This window comes from Alligator sinensis, unplaced genomic scaffold (assembly GCF_000455745.1).
Source record: "Alligator sinensis unplaced genomic scaffold, ASM45574v1 scaffold957_1, whole genome shotgun sequence".
NCBI classification, from domain to species: Eukaryota; Metazoa; Chordata; order Crocodylia; family Alligatoridae; genus Alligator; species Alligator sinensis.
The window spans coordinates 1,994,313-2,004,521 of NW_005842039.1; the positions used below are offsets into that span (position 1 = coordinate 1,994,313).

General features: G+C 43.0%; 1 protein-coding gene across 3 annotated transcripts in view; it reads right to left on the reverse strand.

The window, feature by feature from the left end:
• MTPN (myotrophin) overlaps positions 1–10,201 on the reverse strand; it is a 58,237-nt gene extending 48,036 nt beyond the window's left edge. For all 3 annotated transcript variants that reach the window (XM_006022514.3, XM_025202876.1, XM_006022516.3), the window contains exon 1: positions 10,109–10,201. In XM_006022514.3, the coding sequence (XP_006022576.1) occupies positions 10,109–10,180 (72 nt within the window). In that variant the 5' untranslated portion in view covers positions 10,181–10,201. The remainder of the gene's footprint in view (positions 1–10,108) is intronic.
• Positions 10,202–10,209: the final 8 nt, after the last annotated feature.

Consider the following 10,209-nt stretch of genomic DNA (forward strand, 5'->3'; position numbering starts at 1 on the left):
GACCAAAATGCTGGCTTGCATCCATAGATGCTTCTCAAGCAAATCCCGGGACGTCATTCTCCCCCTGTACTCGGCCTTAGTGAGGCTGCAGCTGGAGTACTGTGTCCAGTTTTGGGCTCCACAATTCAAAAAGGATGTGGAGAAGCTTGAGAGAGTCCAGAGAAGAGCCACGCGCATGATCAGAGGTCAGGGAAGCAGACCCTACGATGACAGGCTGAGAGCCCTGGGGCTCTTTAGCCTGAAAAAGCGCAGGCTCAGGGGTGATCTGATGGCCACCTACAAGTTTATCAGGGGTGACCACCAGCATCTGGGGGAACGTTTGTTCACCAGAGCGCCCCAAGGGATGACGAGGTCGAACGGTCACAAACTACTTCAAGATCGTTTCAGGCTGGACATAAGGAAGAATTTCTTTACAGTCCGAGCCCCCAAGGTCTGGGGCAGCCTGCCACCGGAGGTGGTTCAAGCGCCTTCATTGAACACCTTCAAGATGAAACTGGATGCTTATCTTGCTGGGATCCTATGACCCCAGCTGACTTCCTGCCCTTCGGGCAGGGGGCTGGACTCGATGATCTTCCGAGGTCCCTTCCAGCCCTGATGTCTATGAAATCTATGAAAAAGCAGTCTTCTAGAGAAAGTTTAAACTATTTATTTGTCAAAAGTTTTGTGAAGCTAAACCAAGGTGTAATATCGCATGAGTTCCTGGTAATAAAAACCTTCAACACACATACATTTTTCTGTTTAAACATATTCTCAATGCAGTCAAATTTGTTACTGCAAAGTATTTTGTATTACAAGGGACCAAACGGCCAAGGCAACTGATAACATGAAGTGGATAATTGTACCTTCAGATAACTGATCCAAGTGCTAATTGCTAAGTAGGCCAGTAATACATAAGTCATACAAGTTCCTACCTGAGCTACCGTTCAGTGACTAACATTAGGTGACCCCAATATCAGTTCAGATCGTAAGACAAATACTGACACCCTTAGTCATGTTATCTTCTCCAACTATGGTTTCCTTCTGTAATGATATTCTCAGATGACATCAAAAAGGCATCAGAAATTAGTTAATCCTCTATGGAAGAATACAAGGCTTGAGGACAGGATTTCAATTTTCACTGTTCTCAACCTGCTCTCTTTTTGAATTCTAAGGATGCTTCAGAAAACATTGCCTATTTAGAAACAGAGGTTGGATTCATGAAATCAAAGCAGATAGTAAGCTCATGTCTTCACTATAAAGTATTACAACCTGCACACTAAAGATGCCTAGATAAACATCGATTTATTTTCAAACTCATTTTAAGTTAGTAGAAAATCTGAGCAACATTAAAACAGCCGAGCAACATCTTAATATCATAGAAAATTAGGGTTGAAAGGGACCTCAGGAAGTCATCTAGTCCAACCCTCTGCTCAAAGCAGGACTATCCCCAACTAGGTCATCCTAGCCAAGGCTTTATCTACCTGGGTCTTAAATACTTCCAAGGATGGAGATTCCATCACCTCTGGGCAGTCTGTTCCAGTGCTTTACTACCCTCCTGGTGAGAAATTTCTTCCTAATATCTAACCTAAACTTCCCTTGCTGCAACTTGAGACTGTTGCTCCTTGTTCTGTCATTTGCCACCACTGAGAACAGTCTAGCCCCATCCTCTTTGGAGCCACCCTTCAAGTAGTTGAAGCCTACTATTAAATCCCCCTCATTCTTCTACTGGACACAGTACTCCAGATGTGGCTTCACCAGTGCCAAATACAGCAGAAGAATCACTTCCATCAATGTACTGGCAAAGCTTGTACCAATACAGCCCAGTATGCTGTTAGCCTTCTTCACAACAAGGGCATGCTGTTGCTTCATATTCAGCTTACTGTATTCCCCAGGTCCTTTTAGAAGTGTAGTGCCCTTCACTACTAGAAATACATATTAACCCACAGGGCCAGATTAACCCTTTAGTGAGCCCTAGGCAAACAAATTCATGGGCCCCAGGGCCAGCCGAGACCTAGCCCCCTGGCACTGCCGCCCATAGGGGGAGGGGCTCAGAGCCACTGCAGCGGCAAGACAGGCAGAGAGGAAGGGAAGGGGAGGCAGATGGGGTCATTCGTACCGCTGCCGCAGAGGGAAGAACCATCCCTCCCCTTCCCCGCCACAGCTCAGAGCCCTAGGCATGTGCCTAGATCTTCCCAGAGCCACCCATCCTAGCCGTCAAGCACCAAACCTCGCCAACCTCATCACCAGAAGCAAACTTCCTCAAGCCCAGAACATACCAAAAGGATCCAGACCATGCCAGGACAAGAAATGCAAGACCTGCCAACATCTCCACCACCCCCCACTATTACTACACCCCACAACAGAGCCATCAGCATCCCTGGATCTTACAGCTACACCTCCAGAAATGTAATATACCTCATCCAATGCACCAAATGCCCTGATGGAAGATATGTAGGAGAGACCAAACAACAACTGCGCACCAGAATGAATGCACACCGGAAATCCATCAAAGACAGAAACACTCAATTACAGGTGGGGGCACATTTCTCACAGGAGGGCCACTCTCTCAGTCCTGATCCTCAAGGGAAACTTACACAACACTTCCCAGAGACGAGCCTATGAGCTCCATTTCATCAACCTGCTGGATACTAGAGATCATGGACTAAACACAGACATTGGATTTTTGATACATTACAATCTGCCTGACAACTGACTCCCCAGCCCAGTCCCTGGCTTGTTTACTTTTCATTCCATCCAGGAAGAGCACACACCAACTGCTGAAGCTTCCTGAGCCTGATGAAGGGTTTTTGAACCCGAAAGCTTGCTTAATAACTATTCTCCAACCATTTGGGTTGGTCTAATAAAAGATATCAAATTCACCCAAGGAACCTTGTCTGCCTATGTCCTTAGACCAACACGGCTACAACCCAAGCCCCTAGCTTGCTTATGCATTAATCCGGCCCTGTTTACCCATTACTTGACCACCAGCCCAACCCCCCACCCAGGAAAAATACCTGAGTTGGATCAGCTTTCTCCACTGATATTATGGCTTGCTAAGCCTAAAACACCAAGTTAGTGTGATCCACAAGTGAAATGACTTCTACTTAAATACTACACATACATACATACATCCATAAATCTTCCACATTTGTCAAGATGTTACCCACTGATCTGAAAGTCTTGTGCTGTAGGTATTTCCTTGTGTTAGCATCAGAAGGTATAATCCAGTTGTGAATCAGCTTTTTTTCAGTACTATTATCATCAACAAGGAAAGCGAGAAATTAAGAAGCTATTCATAAGGAAATGTATTCCTCAGTCTACAAGTGAATGCTGTACTATTTATAAGGTCAGAAAACTAAGCAGCACATCAGCAGTATCCAAAAAAATCATGTAAAAAACTGGGTTCTGCCTCACTTTTTTGGCTTTAATGTTTTTCCAACCCACCCAGGGAGTAGTATGGCACACCCTGCAGAGCCAAGGGAGCCTCTGATGTGGTGCAGCGGGGAAGTCCATGGCGGAAGAAGTAAGGCAGAAGCCGCCCACCCACATAGGCTCCCCCTCTCTCTCGTATGCACTAAGTGGCACGTAGTCCTCATTGGCATGGCCCCTAGCTAAGTTGAACAGCCCTTCTCTGAACAATTAAATGTTTCAGTGTCTGGTTTTACTGCAGTAGCTTAAAACATGTTTATAAAAATCTCTATATCTAGAGCACAAAGCTTCAGTAAGAAAAGTCTGTTTGAGTTCAATCACAGCTTAATATCCAAAAGGATTTGATGATGCATGTTCTGATAATCAGTCTCAAAAACTGAAAACAAAGTACAATTTTCACCCCACTCACTCATTTAATGCTAATCACTTGATTTTATATACAGACTTTTCCAATAAATTCTGCTGCAAAATTATTTTATTGTTAGCGAAGGAGTTTGCTAGCTACAAAGGGAAGTTAAACATAACTAAACTTGATCTTAGCCCATAAGAAGCCAAGAAGGATATTACAGCCCATATTCAAGGGCCAGTTAAGCTACCCCAACTTAGACAAGGAAGGGCAAGCTTTATTTAACACTATTACAAGCTGTAGCAGAATTAACTATGACATTAAGGAACACTCTTCCAAATATTCACATGCTCGGATATAAGAGACTGAGAGTTTGTGAGAGTTCACAAGTATGGTCAAGCATAGCCAGTCCTTCAGTAAGGACCAAGCAAATCAAGACTGGGAATCTTGTAATACACAAGTCACTTTCCCAAATGTACTTCATAATCAAACAGTAAACCTAAGTTGTAAGAATCAAACAGTGTTAGGGCTAAACATGTAATGGCCAAATCTCAAGATGTTACTTTCATTTGCATTTTGACCTATTAGGTTTATTAGCTATCATATGCAATTATTCCATCTGATGGCCAAAGTGTAGCCAGAGACCAAGCAGAGAGATTTCACCAGTTCCCTACTAGTCTGGTATTCAGGGAAGCAAACAACAGTTTATACAGGTGAAGAATTAGAAAAAGCAGTAGTCATGAATTGCTCATGTGATCAAGTTATCAAGATTTTCAGAGAATTACAGCAGAAATCTCTGGTGGTAGTACTCACCTGAATTGAACTTATCTGAACTAGAATGGATATTAAACTTTATACAAGAAAAAAAGTTTTAAAAAATTATATATTTAAAAAAAAAGTTGAGATGCACTGATATATCCATCACATATCGAATCAACACTGATAAAAGGAAAATTAACATTAATCGGCTATTGGCTTTTTTTTTTGACCGATGTAGCCAATAATGTCACCAATAAAATGTTGTGTGCATGTGCACTGCTGCGTATGGGGGAGGCTACCACAGCCCCTGGTCCCGAGCCTGCAGTGGGCAGCTCATCCTTACCCCACGCACATATCCAGGGGAGCACATGCACCCCCATGCCTCCCCTGGCAGTGTGCACAGCAGCAGGGAGCCGCCCTGCGGCCTCCCCCTTCCCCCCGTGCTCCCTGCAGCTCCACCTTGTGCTGTGCCCTGCCTTGCAGTTGGATTCACCACCCTGGCAGAGCAGCACCTGTCCCTACCTCAGCCCCACTCTCTCCCTCACCATGGGGGCCTCAATCTGCCCCTCCCATCTCTTCCCTTTCCCACATCCCTTCCCCCTCCACCCACAATGGTGCTCTGCAAGCTGCTGGGCTGCATTCCTGTAAACTGATTATCAGATCTGTATCAGCCAACATGGCTGGTTAATAATTGGCTATCGGTATCAGCCAAGAAAATCTTTATAAGTGCACCCCTATTTAAGATCTGGTACTAAGATGAATGCCAAAATTTTGGTTCCCCATTCAACTTTAAATCTGCCCTTCTGTGCATAAAGACAACAAGCCAATACATTTAACTGCTCACATCAGTTCAACTGAACCCCAGTTTCACCTGAAGTAGTATGATATTTATATTCCAACAACTGCAGATGGATGCACTAATTCACATAAATTGGAAGTCAATCTTCAATCATTTTATATTAAAGTTAAAAAACAAGGACAAAACAAGAGAGACAGAAACAAAGGGAGAAGGATGCTAATGTCTGAACTATTGGAAATGTGAAGAATGTTGACAAAGTGCTCCCATTACCCACATTCTACATGTCCAGTAATAACCAGAAGGAACAGTAAAGCCAGTTGCTAGAGGTTAACATGTCTGTTTTAATAGGACAAGGTAGGTGGCCGCCACAGATTAATCATATATTTGGCTACTATTCAAGGAAGTCTCTTGATAGGGGGAATCTGGTCACCAACTCTTGGCTGTTATGAAAAAGAATGCATCAAGACAGACTTTACCTTTAGATACTGAAGATATTAATTTGAAAATGGCACAAAGGTGGCACTGTTTATATTAATACACATTTGGTCATAATGAAGATCAGGTGTCCGTGATAATATTGCATCAAAATGTGAAGTCTAAGGAATCACAAGACATGGGAACACTTACAGTCTGTAAAAAGTACTGCTCAAATAACAATTCTTTTTTGCCCAGGACTCTCAGAAACTATGACAGATAGACAATCCTTCCCAAGGATGTTCTCACATGGAATTTTTCAGGGTTCCATCTTCTCTATATGCAGTCTTCAGATATGTTAGCAAGTTGACAGGAACTGCAGTATGTTCAGTATGAAAACACCAATATATACCTCCATCCCTTTCAAGTCGTCAATTACATTTCATTGCCCTGGTTGAGAAACAGGTATGGATGTGAGCTAGCTGACAGATTCTATCCATATCATTTTATAGATGCAAGAGGATTATGTTCTTTCCCCTTTTGATCAATGATTGATATATAACTCTTGGGTAGAAACACTGCAGTCTTGATGTCTAAATAGAGTACCAATTCCTACTTGACATGCAGGAGCTAAAAGTTGGTACAGCCTAATTAATGCCTGACTGAAATTGAAACAGTCTCTTTTGGATAGGTATCTTGCCATGATTAAGTATGTCAATCATCTCTTCATAGGCTATAACCCAGAAAGGACTTCTTAAAACCTTTCCTGAAACTGAAGTTGGTGCACAATTCAGGTTCTCAATCACAAATATTGCTATGCGTATTTTATGCTATCACAAATGCACACTGGTCCTCTATTGATTGCCATTTGATATTTAAGTCCATAGGGGAGGGTAGATTCACATCTGAGCTCACTTCATCAGATGTTGTGTTAGGTTTTAGCCCATTAAACACTGAATAGCTTCCCTGTACTATACAGCAGTATGTGCAGACAGAAAAGGCATTCAAACTGGAGGTCTCTCTATTGGGGGGAAGCAGGACATTCTCCAAAGGCTCCTCATTTTCAGAATGTACTGCTTATTCTGCCTGAACTAGTCTGACAAGCTTGAAAAGCCATGGGAGTTTTGGTGAAAGTTCTCCATTTTCCTTTCATAACTAGAAATGTTCTGGAAAAAATGTCTCATGGAATTGTTGGTGTTACATTTTTGTAATTCTTTCCAAATATCATCAAGGGCAATCTTTTCATTCAAGATTAATTAAAGCTAAATGATACAAATACGTTGGTGATTCTTTCTGATGCATCAGATACAACTCTCAACCTATATCCTTACAGACCAGGAAGTCTCATCAAGAGGCACAGGTCTAGGACTCAGAAAGCCTCCATCTTGGGACTCTACCACAAAAGCACACATCAGTTAGTTCCATTATCTCCATACCCTAATTCCAGTATTGTGGAGGTGGGAAGTCTCTCAAACTCAAAATCAGCTAAGTGTTCGCTACAATGATAGAGGTCTATGCAAGTACCTATATCTAAAAACAAACCACACACAAACTAATTTGGTATTTTTAAACTAGGAAAACAGAATTAGCAGGCAGAACAACGTCAAAGTACATATATATTTGCAGCTTGGATAATACTGATTGTATAAAATCCAAACATGGAATTTTTAAAAAAAAAACATGTTTTTAGCCTTCAGAGATAAGATAGCCTTCAAACTGTTATTAATACTAAACATAGAAAAAAAAAGTCTGAATCTCTGCACTATTTCCTTACATCATCAGAAAACCTGACAGTGACTACAAAAGTTTCTTTCACCTCCTTTTTCTTCCCCATCATTGCATTATTTAAATCACAAATCATTTTGTTAAATGGACTAGAAGGAAGTTGGAAGGAACCCCAAGCAGCTCCTTGCTCAGGCAAGCTGGGAAGTACCAGGAAAGCATAGGCACAGCAAAATCCCAGGCATTTGCTGATATTAAAAAAAAAAAAAAAAACAGCTGGACAGAGATGAGAGGACCCAAAAAGAGGACATGTCTGCGAAAATCCAGACATATAGTAACCCTAGCATATACCTGGTGGTACGCAAGACATCTCTGGGGGTAAGCAGGAGAAGTTACGTAAAGGCAGATTGAATTTTTCATTATTATAATAATTGGCATTCAAGGGTTAAAACATATGCTAGTAAGGGTACATGGACAGCTGACAAGTCTGGAAGGGGGTATGCAATAAGAAGTTTGGGAACTTCTGCCATAGAGGACAGCCCATTTCCATACCATCTTTCAGGTACCGTCATCAACCCCTGCCTTCTCCCCAGTCTTCTCGAAAGTTCTCTCTCAGGCCCCTGATCATTTTTGGAAAAAAGTCTAGTGCAGAGCAACAATCTGTCCACATCCCTCCTGATGTGAGTGACCCAAAACTGGACACAATACTCCAGGTGAGGCTAGCAACTGAGTAAGTGGGGCTAGCAACAAAAAACCCAATGGGAAGCTGAAGATATGTCTGATAAACAGAATCAGCAATAATTAAATGCATAGCATGGTGGTTCATAACCTTTTTGGACTCAAGACACCCCTTCAAAAATGCTAATACTTAGTTTTGTTTTTTTTGACTGCAGGAAAAAAAATACTAAAGCAATTCCTCCGTTGCAAAGAACTCAGAAAGACCAAAACTAGTAAGAACATTTTTAAAGACTATCGATTCCTATATGAAAACTTTAGTTTTGCCTTGTGAATCATGGTTACATACCCAACATGATAGCTAACAACACTGTGGGGCAACACATGGCACTCTTGAATGGATCTCAAGTCACCTGGCTGAGAATCACTGGCATAGTAGGAGAATGGAGGGGACAGTAATTCCTTATACTAATTTGATGGGCATACCTATTAGCAGGAAAGTCATAGGTCACAAAGAAGCAGGGCTGGAAGGGACCTCCAGAGGTCATCTAGTCCAGCATTTCTCAACCTGTGGGGCACAATCCGGAAGTGGGTCCCAAGAATATATGAAAGGGTTGTGAACAAGCTTTAAAAATGGATTCTACTTTAAAAGGAGAACAATGAGGGAAACTGTGGCTTTTCCCTTGCAGGCTGGCAGAGTCCCAGCCTTCAAGGGGTGCTTGGGGCCTCCCACAGCTCCCACAACCAAAAGGGGTCTTTTTCACACACTGGGGGCACTAAGTTGGGACTGAAAATTAATATTTACAAATGGGTCCTGGTACAAGGAAGGTTGAGAACTAGTCTAGTCCAACCCCCTGCCTGAAGCAGAATCATCCCTATCCAAACCATCCAATATGCACCATAATCTAAGCTCCATGTAAAACTACTGTCAGCCCTAGTGCAACATAGGCCTAAGAAAAAAAAAAAAAACAAAAAAAAAAAACCTCACAATGAGGGTGATAAAGCACTGAAACAGGTTACCCAAAGAAGTTATGAAATCTCCATCCTTGCAGGTTTTTAAGATTCCGAAGTCTTGGCTGGGATGAGATAGTTGGGGGGACCTGCCACACAAAGCAGGGGAACCACAGCAGACAACATCCTGCTTTTATAAAACACTGCCAATCCCCCCTCAAGAAGTCGCATGTCAGACCCACCCCCCCTAGCTTTTGCAGGTATCCTGCTCTCAGCTGCAAACCTACAATAGCCCCGGCAACAAAAAAAGGCCAAGGAAGGGTTGGCCTCCAGCCTCAACTACCTAAAGAAGGAACTAAGGACAAGCAAAATGCCTCCAACGTGGCTGCCTTTCCCCCACCAAAAATAAATAAAATAGTCATAAGCCCAAGTAGGATGAAGGGAAAAGGAAAGAAAGTACCATGAAAAGTTTCCCCCAAACATGCCCTGCAAGGAGCAGGCAGGCAGAAGCCGGCTGCCAGCCCAGGTGGGCTAGTAGGTGCTGCTCCCCCACAAAGGCAGAACTAGTGTTGCCAGGTGCACAATTATCATACCTCTACAATAGTTTCAACTTCTGTATGACATACAATCAATAACAGTAAAAGCATTCAAAATGTATGGTAACTTTCAAGGCAGCCAACTGATGCAACATAGGCAAAACCCAAGTCATTACCACGAAGCCTTAACTGACTTCTGAGTCTGCTGCCAGACTTTCTTATGACTGCTTGCCTCGAAATAAAGAAATGCTTCCCCTTGGACAACCCAGGTCTCCCTCGCTGCAGTCTTACAGTGAGGGAAACGAAGTAAATAAGCCGACTTACATACTTACTTGCATGTTTATTGGCATATTTTTTCAGTGTAGGATTGTTTTTCAGCAAATACGGTAAATTTCGAGCTTCCCATACGATAATCTCACAGTTAAGACGCGGCAAGGCCGCGCAGAGCTGAGCAGCCCCCCCGGCGCGGAGCAGTACCCTCCCCTTCGGCCCCCTCACCTTGGCCACGTAGTCCTTCACCTCGTCCAAGTCCCCGTTCTTGAGGGCCCACATGAACTCCTTGTCCGACATCGCGGCGGCGGTGGGCGGGGCGGGCGCGG